Source organism: Vulpes lagopus, chromosome 9 (genome assembly GCF_018345385.1).
Source record: "Vulpes lagopus strain Blue_001 chromosome 9, ASM1834538v1, whole genome shotgun sequence".
NCBI lineage: Eukaryota > Metazoa > Chordata > Mammalia > Carnivora > Canidae > Vulpes > Vulpes lagopus.
Window position 1 is genome coordinate 36,581,701 of NC_054832.1, and position 23,112 is coordinate 36,604,812.

The 23,112-nt window shown below is 39.5% G+C and overlaps 2 protein-coding genes across 11 annotated transcripts in view; one reads left to right on the forward strand and one right to left on the reverse strand.

Annotated features, from left to right (window-relative positions):
• Nucleotides 1–3,260: 3,260 nt before the first annotated feature.
• LOC121498660 (cytochrome c oxidase subunit 6C) lies at nt 3,261–19,441 on the forward strand. Of its 2 annotated transcripts, none has more exons than XM_041768652.1 (4): nt 3,261–3,402; nt 4,406–4,532; nt 12,928–13,056; nt 19,332–19,441. In XM_041768652.1, exons 2-3 carry the CDS (start codon nt 4,419–4,421, stop codon nt 13,039–13,041), a joined length of 228 nt encoding a protein of 75 aa, XP_041624586.1. In that variant the 5' UTR covers nt 3,261–3,402; nt 4,406–4,418; the 3' UTR covers nt 13,042–13,056; nt 19,332–19,441. The 2 variants fall into 2 exon arrangements, with proteins under 2 accessions (XP_041624586.1, XP_041624585.1); XM_041768651.1 differs by having other exon boundaries at nt 3,311–3,414.
• Nucleotides 19,442–20,366: 925 nt separating this feature from the next.
• The window catches only part of VPS13B (vacuolar protein sorting 13 homolog B), a 739,627-nt gene continuing 736,881 nt past the window's right edge, over nt 20,367–23,112 (reverse strand). For all 9 annotated transcript variants that reach the window (XM_041768645.1, XM_041768640.1, XM_041768643.1 and 6 more), the window contains one exon: nt 20,367–21,764. In XM_041768645.1, the coding sequence (XP_041624579.1) occupies nt 21,516–21,764 (249 nt within the window). In that variant the 3' untranslated portion in view covers nt 20,367–21,515. The remainder of the gene's footprint in view (nt 21,765–23,112) is intronic.

A 23,112-nucleotide genomic window follows, 5' to 3' on the forward strand; every position in this document is an offset into this window, starting at 1 on the left:
TGAGGAAGGGCCTATTAGTTTGAATTAATAGGTTCTTAGGTTTTCTCAGTGGGACCTAGGAGGCTGTATCTATTCAACTAAAGAGAAATGAGTGGTTATGAAATAACCTACTGATTTGAGGAGTATCCTCTGTGGCTTCTTGGGACTATACTCTCAGCCATTAGGGATAGCAACACAGAGCACATAATAGATGCTCAATAAATCATCACAGACTCATGAGTGGTGTCCACTGAGGTAGATTTGTTCTTCTGGAGGTACTCTTCACAACTCTGTTATGAGAGGAATCTCACTAGATTCTATTCTCAGTTCTGCTATTTTTCTACCGCTGAACCTTCAGTGTCTTTATCTAAAATACAAGAATACCTGCTCATCTTATGGGATTATTGAGAGGACAAAATGAAAACACAAAGTTGAACATGTTTTGCAAACTATTGGGTGCTACATAGAGTTTATGACACAGTGAGGCAGCAACTTGGCCTTGAGGTGGCCTGAAAACATGTCCCTGATCCACATGCACACTTCAGGGAGTCCAGAGTCCCTTAGAATACAGTGTCTTATCAGCCTAAGAAGACTTGAGATGCTGATGCCTCAGGGGGAAAACCTTCTTGAGGGCTCCACATATCCAGAGTTCCCTTGGGCCAACAGCTGCAGAGCTCTTGAGCAACAGATGGGGTTTTATTGTAAAATTCAGGGTTTCTCTGGGAACCTCTGAAGAGCTCAGGGGTGGGCCCAGGGATGCCTCTAACATGGATAAACCATTTTGTTTTCAATTTAGGAGAAGGTGTGGTGATGCACATATCTTATTTACCATTAAGTGCCAGCTTAATGTCCCCCTTTCCTCTTCACACTCCCATGGTCTCTATTACTTACCTGTCTCAGCATTTACATACCCACATCCCTAACTAAAACAGACACATTTCTTAACTTCTTCTACCAATCAGGAAAAGCAAAGTTAGTCTATAGGACCAAACAACCCCTGAATCTCAGTGGATCACAGCTACCATACCATTTATTTCTCACTCATTGAGTCTGGCCAGTGCAAGATAGTAGGAAGGCTCTGTTTATCTTGATCTCTCCCAGATCCAGCTGACATAGGTGCCATCTCACTCAATACTTCCCTTATAACAAAGGCAGGGCAAAGAGAACATGGCAAACCACATGCTGTATTGTAAAGCTTCTACCCTGAGGCTTCCACACATCACTTCTACACATCACTTCCAGTTATATTGCATTGGACAAAGCAAGTCATATCCTAACTTTAAAGGCATCAGGGATGCATGGCCCTACCATATGCCTGAGAAAAGAATAGAAATATTTTTTAGACATTACAAATCATGACCATGCCTTTTGTGGTGGTGGAATAATGACCCTTCCAAGCTGTTCATGTCCATTCAGGTTCTATTCATGTGTCACCTTGAATTATTATGATTGGCCCTGTGCTTCTCTCCCATCCAGTGTTCTTACACCACTGCTCAGCACTCCATGCTGGCTAAGCTCTGCTCCCTCAGTGTGTCTGTCTTTGCCACATTCTTCTGACCAATTTTGTCTCTTAGATTTCTCCACTTCTCCAGCTCTCTCTCTTTTTTTAAAATTTTTATTTATTTATTTATTTTTAAATTTATTTATGATAGTCACAGAGAGAGAGAGAGAGAGGCAGAGACATAGGCAGAGGGAGAAGCAGGCTCCATGCACCGGGAGCCCGATGTGGGATTCGATCCCGGGTCTCCAGGATCGCGCCCTGGGCCAAAGGCAGGCGCCAAACCGCTGCGCCACCCAGGGATCCCTCTCCAGCTCTCTCTAATAGATTGAGGCTCAGCTCCATTTCCACCTCTTCCATGACTTCCCTGAAGCTTTCCCTAATTGTTCAATACACAACAAACCCTATGAATTCTAAAATTTACTGCTTGCTCTCCGGGCCAGTTTTGGGAGTGGGCATAAAAAGAAAACGGGAACACATTACCACCTGGGCAAATCCCATGTAAAGATTTTTAGCTGGGTAGATCATTGATAAGGAGTCTGGAAAGATTGTTACTGAGGCACAAACCCACTCTGACCCTCAATTAGCACCTTTTCTGTGTGGCCAAAAGGTTTCACAAAATGACAGTGTCCATTGGGAACTAAGACTCCCTGACAAGAATATTACCTCCTTGAAGATGTGTCCTTCTATATAGCAGAACCTGGGCACATAGTAAATGCTTGATCAATATATGATGAATTTATACCGTGTGTAGTTTATATCCTAATGTATCTTCCACAGTGCTTGCTGAATTGACTTAAACAACACTATAAATCCGGGTTATTTCAATAAAAACCAAGCCTGGCACCCCTACAGCACAAGAGCCTTACCCTTACACACCACTTGTCATAAACTTCCAGTTGCCTTCCTTTAAGACACTTGTCTCTTACTAAAAACCCCAAACAAATACTTCTACCAGAACTTGTTCAGCTCTGCCAGACAGGTAATTGCTTCTACTATTGCTAGGTCATGTCTCTGCGGAAGCGCCCATCACTTGGGATTATTAATCTGTTTATTTCAGTTTTATTGGCTAAGCTCTGAGCTCCTAGAACTTGGCTGTCTTATTCACCTTTACCCAAACCAAATGATCATTCACATAGGGGTAGTTAATGAAAATGACGGGTGGCACACGTTTCCGGCCCAGATGGGCCCAGGACGATTTGTACTGTATTTGTGAGGCACATTTAAAAATGCTACATGTGGGATCCCTGAGTGGCGCAGCGGTTTGGCGCCTGCCTTTGGCCCAGGGCGCGATCCTGGAGACCCGGGATCAAATCCCACGTCGGGCATCCAGTGCATGGAGCCTGCTTCTCCCTCTGCCTGTGTCTCTGCCTCTCTCTGTCTCTGTGTGACTATCATAAATAAATACAAAAAAAAAATTTAAAAAAAATGCTACATGTTAGGGGCACCTGGCTGGCTCAGTGGTTCGGCGCCTGCCTTTGGCTCAGGTCGTGATCCGGGGTCCCGGGATCGAGTCCCACACTGGGCTCCCTGCGAGCGGAGCCTGCCTCTCCCTCTGCCTGGGTCTCTGCCTCTCTCTCTCTCTTTGGTGAATAAATAAAATCTATAAAATCTATCTCTCCCTCTCTCTCTCCATATTAAATATCTTTGTATTCTCTAATAAGTCATACAACTCTGTATATCAGTAAGATTAATATCTCCAATTTACTAAAGAAACCGACTCAGAAGGTCAAGTTTTAGTTCAAGATATTACAGGAAAAAGCTAACACACTCGTGAACTTCAGCTGTGAAAGCCGGGAGGCGCGCCAGAGGCCTTTTGGACTCTTCAGGCCACCGTCGCTGGGTCCTCTCTGCCGCTTGTCCTTCTGCGCCTGCGCACTGCTCGGACGCCGTCCATTTCTGTTAGGAAGGACGTTAGGTTTGAGGTAGGTGTGAAGGTGAGTCGTGTTGCTTCGTGTCCCACGTCAGGGTCCATGTAGCTGCTGCGTCTTGTTGCCTGCTCTCGCTCTGTCTTGGAGTTGAGTTGTGCCCGCATCTGCGGTCGGGCCGCCTCGAACCTCTCCAGGGGTCGACCCCTGCACGCCCCGCCGCGGCTTGCGGAGGCCAACGGCCCGGCCGGGGGGCTGCAGGGGCGTGGAGGAAGCGGCAGGGACTGAGCGGCGGCCGGCGGGGGCCTGGGCTCCGCAGCGTACTTTCCCCCATCCAGCGTGACCTTGGTTGGGTCATTTGACTCGTCTGGCCCCAGGGTTTTCACTTTCTCCCGCAGCCGGTCGCATCCTAAGGGGCAGCGTAGGGGAAGGAGCAGTGTGTGCGCGCGGTCCGTGCCGTGTGGTGACGTCGCTGATTCGACTGGGGAAGCTGGAAAAGGGTCTGTGCCTCGGGGAGGGGGAGGTGGGCGTCTTGCAGCCTCCCAGCGCGCCACCCGGCCCAGGCGGCCGAGGGTCTGCGGGGCCGCGCCTCGGTCCGGTCACGAGGTGGAGGCCCCTGCTGGGCTCCTGCCTGAGTTAAAACAGCTTATCCCGTAACCTTGGAAAAATTACACGTCATCTCCGTGTGCCCAAGTTTTCTCGTCAATGAAATGGGAACAATGAGCCGATAGTGAATTCGTAGAAGAGTAACATGGCTGTAAATCCGTTTGCACTTGTCAGTCCAGAGCCACCGCTTATCTTAACTGTGGTTGGGAGATACTGGTTTTCTAATTTTTGCTCCCCGGCTACTATTACTTATTGCAGTGACCTTGCTTATTTAGGGTAGTCATTCAGCCTGCTGGAGGGAAAAAACACAAAACCCTGAAGCAGGCTAAGCCTTTAAACACCTCAGGCTTTGTGGGAGGAGTCATGCCTGTGCCCCTCTGAAGTGCATTGTGTCTTAAGAGTTCTGCAGATATCTGACTGTGTTCTCAGTTGTTTTTATTATTTTACTATCAAGGAGAAGAACTACCATGACTTCAAGTGCTTTAACGAAACCTCAGATGCGAGGCCTTCTGGCCAAGCGTCTGCGATTTCATATCGTTGGAGCCTTCGCTGTATCCCTGGGGGTTGCAGCTTTTTATAAGGTATGTATGTTTGATTTTTTACTTTGGTCCATTTTTGGTTCAAAAATGTGTGTTTTAAATATGAAAATGTATTTTCATAAGTAGCCCTGAGTCTTTGAAAGAAGCTCCCTCTTTAATGTGCTCCCTTCTCCTTCCTCCGCTAGCTAGCTCCGAGTCAGGAAAATACCTCCTATTCCCTAGATAGCTTGTCCTCCATTTCTAAAAGCAGCTGTATTAATTTGCTAGGTCTGCCAAAGTACAACAAACTGGGTGGCTTAAACAACTTTTATTTATTGTTCTGGAGGCTAGAAATCCAAGATCAATGTGGCTGCAAGGTTGATTTCTCTTGAAGCCTCTCCTTGGCTTGTAGATGGGTTTCCCCCCCTTGTCTTCACATTGGTCTCTGTGCTAACATGTTTTTTTTTTTAAATCTCCTGGTGTAAAGATGCTAAGCATATTAGATTAGAACTCACCGTACAAATTTCATTTTAATTTGCCTCTTTAAAGACCTATCTCCAAATACTGTTAAATTCTGAGGTGCTAGGGGTTTAAGACTTTAGCACATGAATTTTGGAAAACAAATCAGTCCATAACAAAAGGATATAATTTTACCAAAGCAGAGGGATGAGGAAGGCAGTGTTTGGCAGCTTGAAGCATTTGTTGCCACAGAACTGCATTTTAATGCTGTACCTTTTGTGGATTCTAACACATGACCTTTGGTGTTTGATGTTTTTAAGATTTTATTTATTTATTCATGAGAGACAGAGAGAGAGAGAGAGAGAGGCAGAGAAGAAGCAGGCTCCATGCAGGGAGCCTGACATGGGACTCAATCCCGGATCTCCAGGCGCTAAACCGCTCAGCCACCCGGCTGCCCCCTTTGGTGGTTTTTTAATAAATGTTTTGTATTATGGTAAAATACACATAAAATTTAGCCATTTTTAAGTGTACACTTCGGTGGTATTAAATACATTTATAATGTTGTGTGGCCATCACCACAGTCCATCTCCATAACTCTTTCATCTTGTAAAACCTGAAACTATATCCATTAAACAACAAACCCATCTCTTTTCTACTCCCAGTCCATAAAACTAATATTTCAGTATCTTACTTTGACTACTCTAGGTACCTCATATAAATGGAATCCTACATTATTTTGTCTTTTTGTAACTGGCTTATTTCGGTTAGCATAATGACCCCAGGGTTCATCCATGTAGTAGTGTATGTCAGAATTTCCTTCCTTTTTAAGACTGAATAATATTCCATTGTATGTCTGTACTACATTTTGCTTATTAACTCACCTTTGATGGACACTTAGGTTGCTTCCATGTTTTAGCTATTGTAATGCTCCTATGAACATGGGTTAATTTTTTCAGTATATATTCAGAGGTGGAATGATAGATCATATGGTAATTCTATGTTTAACTTTTCAAGCAACCACCATACTGTTTTCTGTAGTACTGTCATACATTTTATATCCAATTTTGCTGAATTTATTTATTGATTCTAACAGGTTTTTTCTGGGTGGAATATTTAGGGTTTTCTCTACATATATCATCTATAAACAGATGATTTTGCTTCTTCCTTTCCCATTTAAATGCCTTTTATTTCTCTTTCTTGCAAAACTGCTCTGGCTAGAACTGTGTTGAATGGAAGTGACAAAAGTGGACATCCCATGGATTATGTTGAGATAGTTTCATTCTATTCTTAGAGTGTTTTTATCATGACAGGATATTGAATTTGTCAAGTGCTTTTTCTGCATTGAGATTATTGTGGTTTTTATTTTCACTTATTCTGTTAATGTATATTATATTGATGGATTTCTTTATGTTGAACCATTGTGTATTGAACCATCCATGCATTCCAGGAATATACCTCCCTTGGTAATGGTGTACAGTCCTTTTAATATGCTGCTGAATTCAATTTGCTAGTTTTTGTTAAAGATTTTGTGTGTCAGTGTTCATAGGGAATATTGGTCTGTAGTTTTCTTGTAGTATTTGTCTAGCTTTGGTATCAGGGTAATGCTGGCCTCATAAAATGAGTTAGTGTTTCCACTTCAGTTGCTTGGAAAGATTTCAGAAGGATTGATAATTTTTTGTAGGATTGACCAGTGAAATAATCAGATCCAGGGCTTTTCTTTATTAGGAATTATTTTGATTACTGGTTCAATGTCCTTACTAGTTATAGCTCAGATTTTCTCTTTCTTTGTGATTTAGTCTTGGTAGGTTTTGTGTTTGTGGGAATTTATCCATTTCCTCTAAGTTATCCAGTCTGTTGGTATATAGTTGTTATACTACCCTCTTAGAATCTGTAGTAATGTCTCCACTTTCATTCCTGATTTTAGTAATTTAAATCTTTTCCCCTTGCTTCTTAGCCCATCTTGCTAAAGGGCTGTTAATTATGTTGATGTTTTTGAAGAACCAGTTTTTGGCCTTGTTGATTTCTTTCTTTTATTTTCCCCCTAGTCTCTGTTTTGTTGATCTCTGCTCTATCTAATCTTTTTTTTTTTTTTTTTTTTTTTTTTAAGATTTATTTATTTATTCATTCAGAGAGAGCGAAGAGAGAGGCAGAGACACAGGCAGAGGGAGAAGCAGGCTCCATGCAGGGAGCCCGATGTGGGACTCGATCCCGGGTCTCCGGGATCACACCCTGGGCTGCAGGCGGCGCTGAACCGCTGCGCCACCAGGGCTGCCCTGCTCTATCTAATCTTTATGGTTTCCTTCCTTCTAGCTTTTGGTTTATTTTGTTCTTTTTCTGGTTTCTTAAGTTGTAATGTTAGGTTGTTGATTTGAGATCTCTCTCTCTTTTTTAAGATTTTAGTTATTAGAGAGAGAGAGAGAGAGAGGCAGAGGCATATGCAGAGGTGAAGCAGGCTTCCAGTTGGAGAGCCCAATGCAGGACTCTATTCCAGGACCCAGGATCAGGAACTGAGCCAAAGGCAGATGCTTAACCACTGAGCCACCTAGGTGCCCCTCTCTTGTTTTTTTGTTTTGTTTTGTTTTAAAGATTTTTATTTCTTTATTCATGAGAGACACAGAGAGAGAGAGACAGAGAGAGACAGACACAGGCAGAGGGGGAAGCAGGCTCCATGCAGGGGACCCGATGTGGGACTCGATCCCGGGTCTCCAGGATCACGCCCTGGGTGGAAGGCGGCGCTAAACCGCTAAACCACCCAGCCTGTCCCCCTCTCTCGTTTTTTAATGTATGTATTTATACTTAAAAATTCCCCCCCTTAGCACTGCTTTCACTGAATCCTGTAAGTTTTGGTGTGTCCTGTTTTTTCATTTGTCTCTAAATATTTTCTAATTTCATTCCTAATTTCTCTTTGATTCATTGGTTGTTTAAAAGTTTGTTGCTTAATCTCCATAGTTTTGTGAATTTGGTAGTTTTCCTTTTGTTATTGATTTCTAATCTCATGCCATTATGATCAGAGAACATACTTTGTAAAAAAAAAAAACATACTTTGTATGATATCTGCCTTTACATCTGTTGAAATTTAATTTATGGCCTAATATGTGGTCTGTCCTGGAAAATATCCCATGTGCAATTGAGAAGCATGTGTATTCTGGGGGCATCTGGGTGGTTCAGTTGGTTAAGCTTCTGCCTTCAGCTTAGGTCATGATCCCAGAGTTCTGGGATCTAGGCCGCTCCGGACTCTCTGCTCAGCAGGGGAGTCTGTTTCTCCTTCTCCCTCCTCCTGCTATGCATGTAAGTGCTCTCTCTTGTGCATGTGCTCTCTTTCTCTCTCTCTCTCTCTCTCAGTAAATAAATAAATCACTGTTTAAAAAAAAAATGTGTATTCTGTTGTTGGGGTGGAATGCTCTTTGTATATGTGTTAGAACTGATTGGTTTAATGAGTTAAGTCCTCTATTTCCTTACTTAAGTCTGGTCTGGTTTTATTTGTTACTGAGATTGTAGTATTGAAGTCTTCAGCTGTAGAACTATTTTTCTCTTCAATTCTGTCAGTTTTTGATTTATATATTTTGCTGGTGTTACTGCTGAGTAAATTTTTCTAAGTGTTATAAGGTCGTATCCTATTGAAGCTTTTATGATTATATAAAATCCTTCTTTGTCTCCTGTAATCTTTTTTTGATTTAAAGTCTGTTTTGTCTGCTATTAGTAAAGGTCTCTTGCTCCTTTGGTTACTGTTTGCATAGAACATCTTTTTTCCACTCTTTCCCTTTCAATCTGTTTTTGTCTTTGGATCTGGAATGAGTGTTGCAGACAGCATATATAGTTGGGTCATTCTTTAGTCCATTCTATAATCTGTGGGGATTGTATGTATAGATACCTTTGGCTCCCAAAAGGAGAAAAAAAGAAGGAAGGGGAAAAAGATTCCCTATTCTTTTAAGTCCCCTGGAAGTAGCTCACCTGGTGAAAAAGAACTTGAAACAGTAGGAGTGCCAAAAACAGTGGCTACCAGCCTGTTTGCGCCTCTGTGAACAAAAACAATCTACTATCAGAGTACAGATCCCTGGTATATGGAGGAGAGGGTCCTTCTTGCCCATCTTCATTCCAGAAAAGCTATGTGTAAGCTGCTCCAGGAACACATGCACAGCTGCCTGCCTTGGGCCTGGGGGAAATGGGTAGCTGTTAGGTTGCTAAAAGCTGAAAGTGAATGAAATTAACTTGACCACAATTTACAGTTTAAGCCTTCCTCTGGAAATTGCATTCTTTCAGGAGATCCAAAGTTTCACAGATTGTGCTAATACAGTTGTTGTGAAGGCGGGGAGAGATTCCTGGTGTTCCTATGCCACCTTTTCCCCAGAATACTCCTATGTGCTTTGTGTTTCTCAAAGTCTCCATGCTATATTTACAACTTTTCTCTATAAAAGTGTTTATGATCATACATGTTATTTATGTCATAATGGCCTATGAGGGAATTAGAGCCTTCCAGTGCTTTGTATTTAATTTTTTTGGTTTAGTTCTTATTTTTTTAGTAGACTGAGACTCATTAGGGCATGGCGCCTTTTTTGTTTGCAGGGGCACCCCATCGTCAGTTGCCTGACAAATAGATGCTTAAAAGTATCTGTTGAATAAAATGTAGTGTCTGAAATTGAGTACAGTGGTGCTCAATGCTATAGAGCTATAGAGTCTATAGGTCTATAGAGTCCAGGTGCTTTGAAGTATACTAAGTGTATATACATCTAAATTTGTGTCTTTAAGGAAGTTAGAGTCAAATTAGGGGAGGTAAGAAAATAATTATTGCAAGATAGAATATAAACGAAAGGACATTTCATTTCTCAGAGCTGTTTCTAGAACAGCTTATACACAGTTTGAAAGAATAGAGATGGGCAAGGAGGACTCTGTCCTCCATGTAATAGGTGAACTGTACAATCAGCAATAGTTGATTGCCGCTTTTGTGTGTTTCTTTCAGTGGGTGAGGGGTATTGTGAGTCATAGCTCTTTGATAGAGAAGGTAGAATTTGTGCCTTGGAAGTTAGAGTGAATTTGAAGTGCTAAGAGGAGGGAAAACAACTTGAGCAAAAGCACTAAGGGGTCTGTGCTGTAGGACCCTTTGAGGAGACAGGCATAAATAAACCCTTTACTTGTTCTTTGAGATCTTTGCTACCTGGCATGTAGTGGGTATGAAATAAATGTTTGTGGGAAAAGGATGGATGGATGAGTAAATGAAGTGGGAGTAAGAGAAATTTGGGGAACTCATTTCTTCACTCTGGTTGTCCTCATTGTCTCTGTCAAACATCAGATCAGGCCTTTGTAACTTGTGTACATTCTTGCCACATTTAACTTCAGCTTCTAGAATAGCTTTGTTTATGGTATGGAGTCCTGCATGCCCAGTGTGCAGTGGCTTTCAAACTTTTTACTTACAGTAAGAAATACATTAACGACTGGTTGCAATCTTCTGAATTGGTTTCATCACTTATTAAAGGGTCATGGGTGATTTGCTGAAACTTAGTTTTGATTTTAAGATACTTCCTCATTAGCCCCTTTTGCCTTTCTCTTTTTGCCTTCCCATTGTCTTCCCAGCAGTCCAATATACTCAGCCCTCCAGCCCTTCATAACTATTTGCTGTTACAAAATTCTGCTTTCTCCCATGGGTTTGTACACAGCAGGAATGTCTTTCATCTCCTTGTGTGGCAAGTTCCAGTTTATCCTCAAGGCCCACTCAAATGTTTCCTTTTTGGAGTTGCAGCCTATTCCTCCAGATGGGTTGGTTGTGCTTTGCTAGGTTCTTAATCACTTTGTACCAGACTGTACAGTATTGGGCACATTGTATTTTAAGTAATACTTGCTTCAGGGTGTGTCTCTTCTACTAAATTAGGCGCTAGGACCATGCCAGACCCATAGTCTGTTCTGAATGAAAAGGTTTAAAATTTGCTTGGTAGATTAGTCAGTGTTTCTGTATAGTTCATTAGTGTTTCGAAGAAAGGTTCGAAGGATCGAAGGAAGGTTCCCAAAGCACGGAGGAATCCAGATTCTTCCTAAAGAATACAGCAGGTGTAAACTTGGTTTTTTTTTTTTTTTTTTAATAAAGGTTTTATTTATTTATTCATGAGAGACACAGAGAGAGAGGCAGAGAGACAGGCAGACGGAGAAGCGGGCTCCATGCAGGGAGCTCGACGTGGGACTGGATCCTGGGTATCCTGGGTCTCCTGGGTCTCCAGGATCACTCCCCGGGCTGAAGGCGGCACTAAACCATTAAGCCATCGAGGCTGCCCTAAACTTGGTTCTCTTAGTAGATGCTCACTTCTTCATTTCCCCTATCCAGTTAGTACTGAGTGCTTTGAAAGATTTGACCTTTATTTTGTTCTTAGTTTTGATTGATTTTCACAATTTTCATCAGTTTCTGTGCTTTTTTTAAATGAAGTTACCATCCATTAAGTCATTTTTGATTAAGTGAATCTGCTAAGCCTAAATTCATTAATATAGGTTAGATTTTGAGGCAATGACCAGTGATTATCCTGAATGGATTTTTCCCATATGTAGAGCAATTACTGTTATGCAAATTAGGCTTGTCCTAAATCTTCAGGTATTTGCTTATCCAGATAGGCCTTATATAGATTTTATGGGTTTCAACCAACTTATGGTGTAGTGGATCTAAATTGATAGCTTATATTCTTTTTGTTGCCCAAGTCCAGATTTTTCAGACTTAAAAGAAAAAAGTCTATTTAAAATGTAACAGAAAACAATTTAGGTGGGGTTCTTTTTTTTTTTTTTTAATTTTTATTTATTTATGATAGTCACAGAGAGAGAGAGAGGCAGAGACTTAGGCAGAGGGAGAAGCAGGCTCCATGCACCGGGAGCCCGATGTGGGATTCGATCCAGGGTCTCCAGGATCGCGCCCTGGGCCAAAGGCAGGCGCCAAACCGCTGCGCCACCCAGGGATCACCTTTAGGTGGGGTTCTAACATTCATTTGCTTTTATTTTTGGGTTCACTGAGTCTTTTACTTTATTTTTGCTACTTTATTAGTTTACCATATTATTAAAAGGGAAAAAAATATTTTTTTAACATGAAATCCCCAGTTGCCTTCTGGGTAATGGGCTGGCCTCAATTCAGAGGATTACATTAGGGTTCCTGCCTCTTGGTCTTACTGAAGAAGTTGAGAATTTAGATAGGAGGTGAGGTAGTAAAACTGGTCAAGTAAAGTCTCTTACTGTATAAGTACCAGGTGTCATTCTTGTATTTTTGCATTACCCTAATGGAGGTAGATGGGCACATGAAGAATTTTTTACTGGTTTAATATGCAGGATGGAATTTGATTTTGGATTATAACCTGTACACTGAAATCTACCAGGTAGTGTTTTGTGGAAAATACAACCTTTGCCAAGTGATAGACCTGGGTTTGAATCCTGGTTGAACCACCTACCACCTAGTGCTTCTTCCTAGACCTTAATCAGGTCAGTTAAATTCTGAGTCCCCTTTCCTGGTGTGCGAAACAGGTCAATGTGTATTCTAAGGGCTTAAATGATGTTGAGGTGTAAATCACCCAGAACTGTTCTTGCCAGATAGAAAACTCCCTGTGTCTTTCAGAGGCAGTTGGGTACTGAATTGATCTCACTCCTTTGAAGTTAATATACTTCCAATTGAGCCAGAATATTTTAATTTTAGCATGTCTCAGCTGTGGAATATTTAGGTTTTGCTGGAGGGAAGGCTGTCTGTCCTTTGCCTAAAACCTTTTAGCTTTCTAGGTATCTTCCTTTGGCTTTTACCATTCTGCACACCCATACCCAGCAAAAGGAATAATCTGTCCCCAGGCAAGGAAGGCTCTTCTTGCTGAGTAGTTTCCAAGAGGCTGCTTTTTCTTCCCTTGCATCTGTGTCAGTGCCTCCAACCTTTGTCTTAGGAAATACAGAGTTCCAAGTTAAAGGTGAACATAAATACTATGATTTATGTTGTTTTGGGATATTATTTCTAATGGTTAAAAAATAAGCCCTAATGGGATGTGTTATTTTTTAGTTTGCTGTGGCTGAACCAAGAAAGAAGGCATATGCAGATTTCTACAGAAATTATGATTCCATGAAAGATTTTGAGGAGATGAAGAAGGCTGGTATCTTTCAGAGTGCAAAGTGAATTTGGAATATAAAGGTAATGTGGCTGTTTAAAAAATTGTTTTTAATTGTAAAATACAGATTGTTAAGTATATTCACGTTATTGTACAACCAATCTCCAGAACTCTTTTTATCTTCCAAAACTATCCATTGAATTGTTCTCCATTCTCCTCCATGCCCTGGCAACCACCATTCTTAGTGTCTCTGAATTTGATTACTTGTAAGTACTTCATTTAAGTGAAATCAAATAGTATTTGAATGGCTATAGTATTTGGCTAATTTTATTTAATATAATGTCCTCAGAATTTATCCATTACAGTATGTGTCAGAATTTCCTTCTTCTTTAAGGCTAAGTAACATTTTGTGGTGTACGTATACCACATTTTGCTTATTCATTCACCTTTGGTGGACATTTGGATTGCTTCCACCTTTTGACTATTGTAAATAATGTTGCTATGTTAGGGGTGCCTGGATGGCTCGGTTGGTTAAGCATTTGACTCTTGATTTTGGCTTAGGTCATGATCTCAGGGTTGTGAGATTGAGCGGGGTATGAAGCCTGCCTCTGCCCCTCCCCCCCAAAGAAGTTGCTATGATATGTGTAAATATCTCTTTTAAAACCTCTTCTTTTAATACTTTTGAGTATGTACCCAGAAGTGGAATGGCTTGGATCATATAGTAATTATCAACGTTGAAAGGAAACACTATACTGTTTAACATAGTGGCTGCACCATTTTACAGTTTTACTACTTGTTTGTCAATACTTACGTTTTTTTCATAGTACCCACCTAATAGGTGTGAGGTGGTACTGGATTTTGATTTGTATTTCCTAATGGTTAAGGTTGTGGATCATCTTTCCTCATGCTTGCCGACCATTTATTACCCTCTTTGGAGAAATGTCTAATCAAATTCTTCACCCATTTTAATCGGATTGGGGTTTTTTCGTTATTGAGTTGTTCTTCAAACTTCTTATCAGATATGATTTACAAATATTTTCTCCCATTTTGTATCACTCTGTTGATTGTATCTTTTGCACAGACATTTAAAATTTTGATGGAGTCTAATTTATGTAATTTCTGTTGTTACCTGTGTTTTTGGTACCCTATCCAAGAAATCATTGCCAAATCCAATGTCATGAAGGTTCTCTTAAGTTTTCTTGTAAGTTTTTATAGTTTTAGCTCTCCCCTTTAGGTGTTTGATCCATTTGTGTTAATTTTTGGATATGAAGTAAGAAAAGGATACTTCTCCTTTTTTCGTGAATATCAAGTTTCCCAGCAGTATTTGTTGAAAACCTTGTCCTTTCTCCAGTGGATGGTCTTGGCACCTTTGTTGGTAATTTTTTGACTGGATATGTGAGTGTTTATTTGGACTGTTCTTTGCATTGGTTTATATTTCTGCTTTTATATCATACCACACTATTTTGATTACTGTGGCTTTATAGTAAGTTTTGGAATTAGGAAGTGTTAGTCCTTCAACTTTTTTTTTCAAGACTGTTTAGGCTATTCAGGGTCCCTTGATAGTTTATATGAATTTTAGGATGGATTTTTCTACCTCTGCAAAAATGCTGTTGGAATTTTGATAGGGATTGCATTGCTATATATATATATAGCTCACTTTGGGTGATATGGACATCTTAGCAATTACAAGTATTCCATGAACACGAGATTTCCATTTGTTTGTGTGTCTTTAATTTTTTTCAGCCGTGTTTTGTAGTTTCAATATATAGGTCTTTTGCATTCTTGGTTAAATATTCCTATGTATTTTGTTCTTTTTGATGCTATCATACTTGGAACTGTTTTCTTATTTTTTTTTCTGATTATTCATTGTTAGTGGATAGAAACACAACTGGCTTTTTGTGTTGATTTTGTATCTTGTAATTTTGCTCAGTTAGTTTATTCTAACAGATTTTTTTGAGAGAGTGTGCACAAGCTGAGGGAAGGGAGGGAGGAGGAGAGAGAGAATCTTAAGCAGGCCCCATGCTCAGCACAGAGCCTGACCCAGGGCTCGATCTCACAACCCTGAGATTATGACCTGAGACAAAATCAAAGGTGAGACACTTAAGCAACTGAGCCACCCACGCACCCCTATCCTAACAATTTTTTGGTGGAATCTTTATTGTTTTTTACGTGTAGGGTTTTTCATATAAGACCAGGTCACCTGCAAACAGAGATAATCTTACATTTTCTTTCCCAATTTGTATGTCTTATTTCTCTTGCTTAATTGTTCTGGCTTGGACTTCCAGTTCTTTATTGAATAGAAGTGGTAAGAGTGGAACATCCTTATCTTTTTCTTGATCTTAGAGAAAAAGCTTCTAGGCTTTGACCAGTGAGTATGTTCTTAGCTGTGGACTTTTCATATATGGCTTTTATTATGTTGCTATGTTTTGCATCTGTTTCTAATTTAATATTTTTTTCTCCCTCTATTGTACTTTTCATTTCCATGACTTATTTTATTACTGGAAGTTTGTAACTCTTAAAACTTTTCACCTCTTTTACCCATCCTCCCCTCCTCTTCCCTTCTGCACCCAGTTCTCTGTATTTATGAGTCTGTTTCCTGACTTGCTTCACTTAGCATAACATCCTATAGATTTATCCATGTTTTGGCAAATGGCAAGATCTCATTATTTTTTATGGCTGTGTAATATTTCAGTGTGTGCATGTGCGCATATGTATGTGTATCCAGTAGTGGAATTAATTGGGTTGTATGGTAATTTTATCTTTAACTTTGAGGAACCTTTGTACTGTTTTCCACAGTGGTTGCACCAGTTTACATTCCCACCAACAGTGCATCAGGGTTCTCTTTTCTCCATATCCTCACTAACACTTGTTATCTGTTTTTTTTTTCTTTTCCTATTTTTGATACTAGCATTCTGACTGGTTTGAGGTGATGTCTCATTCTGGTTTTGATTTGCATTTCCCTAATGATTAATGATACTGAACATCTTTTCATGTGTCTGTTGGCCATGTATGTTGTTGAGTTCTTTACATTCTTTACATTTAAGATAGTTACTTGATAAGGAAAGATTTAATTTGTCATTTTGTTGCTGTGTATCCTTCATATCCTCTCTTAATACCTTTTGTTTAATTTTTTTATAGTGACATGTTTTGATCCCCTTTTCATTTCCTTTTGTATGTATTCTTTGGATATTTTCTTTGTGGTTACCTTTGGTATTGCATAGGATATGAAAAAATTACAACAGTCTACTTCAGAATGTGATATTTTCAATCACAAAACTATCACTCTTTAATAGCTCTGCTCCCCTGCTTTATTGTCACAAATTATATGTAGTGTACCCATTAACATAGTTTTTAAAATTATTTTTGTGTTTTAAATCCTACAAAATTAAAAATGGAGTTATGAAACAATTCTAGTAATGCTGGTTTATATTTGTCCATATATTTGCCTTTATCAGAGAACTTTATATTTTCACATGGCTTTGAGTTAATGTTTGGTGTACTTTTGTTTCAGTTTGAAGAACTCCCATTGCAAGTCTAGTGGCGAGGAACTCCTGATCTTTAGCTTTTGTTTATCTTTCTTTGTCATTTTTGAAGGTCAGTTTTGCTAGATGCTGTATTTTTGGTTGTTTTTTTGTGACCACTTTAGATATATCATCTGACAGCATTCCTACGTGCAAGGTTTCTGCTGAAAAGTCCCCATATAGTCTTACGGAGGTGACGTAGGTGATCACATAAAATTTCTTGCTGCTTTCAAGATCCACTGTCTTTGTTTTTTTGTTTGTTTTTTAAGATTTTACTTATTCATGAGCGAGAGAGAGAGAGAGAGAGAGAGAGAGAGAGAGGCAGAGACATAGGCAGAGGGAGATACAGGCTCCCTCTGGGGAGCCTGATGTGTGGGACACGATCCCAGGATCCCCAGATCCCTCCCTGAGCTGAAGGCCCATGCTCAACCAAGGCATTCCTGTCTTTGGTTCTTGACAGAGTGGTTGTATCTTGGTATGGGTCTCTTTGATTTTATTCTACTTCCAGGTAACTTCTTGTATTTGCATTTGTATATTCACTTCTTTCCTCAAATTTAAGAACTTTTCAGCTATTATTTCTTCAAATAAGCCTTCTGCTCTTTGCTTTTCTGGGATTTCCATAAGTATGTATGTGTCTTTCTGATGATGTCCCATAGGTCTCTTAAGTCCTGTTGTTCATTCTTTTTTCTTTTTGCTTCTCAGACTCAATAATTCAAATGAACTGTTCCAAGTTTGCTGATTCTTTTGTGTGAGTCTGCTGTTGAACCCCTCTAGAGATTTATTTTTTCAGTTCAGTTACTTTATTTTTCTGCACCATAGTTTTGATTTTGATTTTTTTTTTAAGTTTTTGCGTATTTTCCTGATTTCATTTAGTTGTCCAAGTTCTCTTTTGGCTCATTGAATATTTAAGGCTGTTGTTTTAAAGTCTTTGTTTAGTTAGAGGCTTGTGTCTCTTCAGTGTGAGTTTTTGGAAATTTTGTTGCTTTGAGTGGACCATATTTTCCTTTTTCTTTGTATGGCTTTTGCTGTAGTTAGGGCATTTGAATAACAGCCACCCCTCCCCTTTGTGGATTACCTCCTTGCAGGGGAAGATCTTCACTAAAGGCTCAGGATTATCTGAAACTTCTTCTGGAGATACTTCTTTTCCCTGTGTGCATTTGTTCCAGTTCTTGTGTATACTTTATTCCTTTTAAGTGTTAATTTCTAAGAGTCTCATCCCTGCTTCCTCTAGGAGCATTCACTGTTCCTTGCATTCCTCTGCCCACAGTCTTGCCCATAGGTACCTGTGAGTCTGCAGGCCCTCTGTAGCTCTTGTGTCATGGGACCCCCACTGCTTTCAGCCGCTTGCACTCTGATATCTCAAGTATGCCATTCCAGAGATAGGCAAGATAGAAAATGGTCCTTTGGGAAGATCTCAAACAGGTCAGAATGTTGCAAGCAATTTTTATTTTTTACTTTCTATCCTGAGAGAGGAGCCAGGAATTGGTCAGTTTCCTCTGGACCACACTGTGCTGCACCAAGGAGGGGGGGTGAGGCAAGAGTGAGCAAGAATTCCATGAAATTTCTTGCCCTTTTGTGTTTTTGTTTTATTAGTGTTTGGTTGCTACAGCTCCTTAACTGGTTTCTAGAGTTCTCACAACTCTTGCTTTTTATATTCAGAATCCTTTCAAATGTTCTGCTATTGCTTGCTAGATGGGCATTAGGAAACTCTTTTAGAAGTAGAGTTTTTTACTCCTTTTATAGTTTATTCAGGCTTAAGGAGAAAATCAATTAGAACAATTTAAGATTCTATCCACCACTCCTGAGTTTGATGTGACAAGGGGAATGTCAGTCTGCTTTTCAGGCAGAATGTACCAGAATAAGCATTCCAGCTGTAGTGTTCATGGTGCGTGTGTGAGTACGAATGATCTTTCCTGGGTGTATGAGACTTGCTGCAGTGGATTCTAGTTTTTTAAAAGACTCAAGGATAATTTTGAATATAAGTAACTTTTGCCTAACAGAAGATTAAATTCTATAATGTTCATTTCTGTAGTTGTTTATCTTAAAGGAAATAATCTGAAATGCACATAGATGCATGAACGAAGTATCTACTGCATTATTTAGAAAAAAGTAGGAAGAACTTTGTTTCCAGTGGTTGGAAAATTAATATAGAATCATGACTGTTTCATACCACAGATTATTACATTATGTCCATTAGAAATGATATTCAAAGTAACATGACATTATTATATAAATAGAAAATGTGTATAAAGGGTGGTTTGTGTTTAATAAAAATTGCACAGAAAAAAAGACTGAAGGTAAAAAAAAATCAAAATATTAATGGCCTGTATGGAATCTTAACATTGCTGCTTTCTTATAACTTTGACATTTTCACAATTTCCACAGTGGGTATGTGCATTTCATAATCAGATGTTAACAGGCTAATGTGTAGTATTTGTTAGGTTACCTTTTTTTTTTTTTTTAAATAAATAGTGTTTAAAAATCAGTAAGAAAAACAGATTTGGAGATAGGAATAGACATACTATTTAGAACAGATGAGCTGCTGCTTTTAAGAACAGTATGGAGGTATGAGAAGGGAATGGAGGAGAATGGATTTGAGAGGGAAGAATAGGCAAAATTTGGTCTGAAAAACAATAAATCAGAGTAAGGTGTAATATGCCCAGAACTGGTCAGGATGGTCAGAGACCTTGGCAGAGAATGGACCTGGAGCTCAGGTAGCCTGAAATGGTCTGACTAGGCTCCACTAGTAGGAGTAGACCTCATGTGATTTTAAGCATGGTGAGGTATTAAGAGAGAATGCTTGTTATTAACTTAAGCCACTGTGTTTTTTTCCACAGAATTTCTTTGGGTTGTGTTTCATTGAAGCTTGACTGTCCTGTGTTCCTGAGCTATGAAACACGAACACTGGGTTATGGAATAGTTTCTCTTAATAAACAACTAAAAAATATTTTGGACTAAGTCTTTAATTATTCCCGATAATTCAGAGTTGGAGATTTTAACTGTATGTATGAACCTAGGAAGATAACTGGATTTTAAGATTTCTTAAAAGTTTCACTGTTAAAGGATATTTTTTATTGCTTTGGTGTTCATTTCACTGAAATACTTACAGGTGTACCTTCTTGGTCATGGATTTAAGGGGGTCTCCATGAACCTCTACAACTACTATACTGTTTGCTCTTAGAAGGGACAGAATTTTTTATTTTCAATAAAATAGTTCTTGGGGGGATCCCTGGGTGGCTCAGCGGTTTGGCGCCTGCCTTTGGCCCAGGGCGTGATCCTGGGATCCTGGGATCGAGTCCTGCTTCTCCCTCTGTGTCTCTGCCTCTCTTTCTCTCTCTCTCTCTCTCTCTCTCTCTCTCTGTGCCTATCATAAATAAATAAAAATAAATCTTTTAAAAAAAAATAATGTTCTTGGGCTTCATCATCACATCACTCTTTAGTAGTTGCTCTGCTGGATCAACCACCAGATATAATAGATAATAACAGTATTGCTTTATTGAAGAGCTAACAGTATGTGTACATAAGTTGGCATATATATCTAGTTAAGAAAAAGTTATTAGTGTCTGCTAATGATTGAGAGTGTGGGAACTTATTTTGGGGGAAGTCTTAGGATGATCTTTCTCCCCTATATTAATCCTTTTTGGTGATCAGAGTGATAATACAGAGAGTTTTAAAAATTAAGTGTATTTAGCCTGAACTAAGTTTATCACCGATTGGCACTTTGTTAGGTAACAGAAACTGTTTCTTAGCCTTTTTAACTCCTACAAAATTCTTGGGTCCTAATAATGTGAGCTGTATTAAACCCAGGAATTGGTGAAAGCTTGCATTTGAAAAACACCTGGTAACAATACACATTTGTATGTGGTCAGTAATTCAAGGATTCCTTTTATTTTCAATTTATATAACAATTCTTAGAAGTAGTATGCAAAATGACAAAGATACAATAATACATATATACATTCTTAAAAATAGTTACTTTAGAGGTTGACAAAGCAGTCACTTTCCTAAACGAGTGTGACACAACAGACTAATGGGAGAATCAGTTTTTCATGTTTAATCTGAATTCAGTCTTGCTTTCCAGAAACAGTTAAGCAGTGACTTCCATGCCTGATGACATGTGAGACTGAATGCAAAAATAGTATCAGACATTGGGAATATTTTCATGTTTGATCCATTCAAAATAAACTGGCTCATTGTTAAGGTTAACACTAGAGTTCTTGACCTTCCCTCCAGTACCCCAGGACAGTATGAGTATTCTTCTGCTAAACCCCTAACATGAGAGTGTGTCACAGGGAATTCCTAATAGTGTGTTTTCTTTATGGAACTAGAGAAACTCACCTGAGCCCTTTGGGTCTGTTTTCATTGGTAGACACATAGGCTTGCTTGCTAAAACATAAATTGATGAAACTTTTTTTTTCTACAGTGTACTTGGACAGTCATGAGAAGGTCTTGTAAATTTCAGTAACCTGTAGCCTTTAAAGTGGAAATATACATAGCAGGTTTCGCTTAAAGAGGAGCATCACTTTAATAAATTTAACAACTTCAGTAAAATCCTTTAAAGATTCCAAATGTTTGTAGAGGAGGGTATTGGGCAAAGACAGTGTTTCAGCGTAGAAACAGATGCAGTTGGGGATGAAGTTTTAACCAGTCTCTCCAATCTAAAGCCTGACCACATTTTGTGTTAGAGCAGCGAGTTAACAGATCTTAATTATAGTAAACATTTTATCAAAGACCATTAGCAAAAGGTAGAATACATGTGTAATGAAATGACAACACAGAGATTCTTTTAATCACGGTCTCCAAATGGGAAAGGAACACGGTTGTTTCTTTGTTTTGTTTTTTATCATTGCATTTTAATGATAGTTTTAGGGAGAAGAATCAATTAATTTTAGAATTTTTGGAAAATTACCTATAATTGTAAAAGTATTGGCCTGTGTCCATATTAGATGTTATTAGAGCTAGTTCAGTTTCTTTTTCAAGAATAAATTGCACATGCAGGGATCAACACCTCAAGAGAGGACTCAAGGGAACCCTTTCCTCAGGGCTTTATTTTTTACCATGGTAAATTTACTAATGAAGACTTGAGCAAAATGTGGATCAACCATATAATGATATGTTTTCACAGTGGAAGGGAGAGGTTCCACAGCCACCACTGGGCATGGGGTCTGCATGGAAGAGCAGCTGGGGGCCAGGTGACAAGATGTCTTTGTGATGTAGTCCACAAGTCTGTTGTACTGTTGTTCTGACAGTCTCTCTCGGGCTCCATCCACCTGGGATCCAAAAAAAGTTTTCAGTTGCCAAACCCTCATAATGGGACTTCCAAGACAAAATTATGCCTTTTGTTTTTGCCTTGATACATCTGAGTAGTATTATGCCTTTAGGTCTTCTGATAAAGTCATTTTATGCAAAACCCGTGCTTTTTATTTTTCTTCTAAGCTGTGGCTATAACCACACTTAGAGGAGCACAACAGAAGCTCTGCATGAGACTGTTAAGACGACCTTTGAATAAGCATCTGGTGTGTAAAATTCTCATGTTTGAAGTTGACGATTTGGTAACATTTTAACTCATTAACTATTAAACATCTAGCACTGCTCTTTACCAACCAGCTCAGGAACAAGGAAGAAAAGTGTTTCTACTTAAATCAACATTAAACTTGCACCCTGAAATAAAAGTTGTTTGCCTGTCTCCTTGAATCTCTTCAGTTTGACAGAAAAAAATTGTGGAGAAGAGCACCTCTTTTCAAACCAGTGGCTTTGGACAGAGCATTAGGAAAATAAATACCTTTTGAACTGTAACATTTTCTGTTTTTATAAACACTAGGATTTAAAGCCAGAGAAAATAGAAAAACTGGGCAGAGGAAGGAAATTTTTATGGAAAAAAGGGGAGGATGCAAAGTACATTTATGGTTCATAAAAGTCTGGCTCATCTTCAGTGGAACTCAAACAGGAGAACTTGAGATATACTACCTCAGTTCTTAAGTGCGATTTTATAAGAAAGCACCCATCAAAGGCAGTTGGAGCTATAAATTTTTCCCACCCTGAAATTCTGTAGCTATCTAGTGTGTAGATCATCAAACTTCATGGGGAAGTTTCCAGTGTAAGCCACTGATCCGTGGGAATCAGCCACTGATTTCCAGTGGTCTGTACCTACCAAATGTTGGCAGGACCACTCTGAAGAAGTAAAAATATTTTAACGAGGGCTTTTGGGCTCTCAAAGTAGTAATGTAAAGAATTTATGTGTTTCTATGTAGGGTATGGAGATAGCCAAGGGTGTTTTAAAAGCTGCAGAAAGCCAGTGGGATGGTAGGGAGTAAAGGGGCTGCCCTAGAGAAAGGGCATCAGATCCCATCTATTTTTAAGCTTGGGAAAGAAGAAAGGCCCCCAAAGTTTTGCTGACTGAAAGCTGTGTACCAGCAGGCAGAAGCCAGAGCTCTGATGATATCATTTGATGGGGTCAGAATTCAGCTGGAAAGCTTTGAATATACAGAAAGTCTTAATTGCTCCTCCTGAACAGCAGCACAGGAAAACCCGTGCTGTGAAAGGAACCTGGCCAAGGAATAAACTGACCTTCTGACTCATTCTGAGCCTCTCATAAGGGATTTCAATAATGTGCCAGGC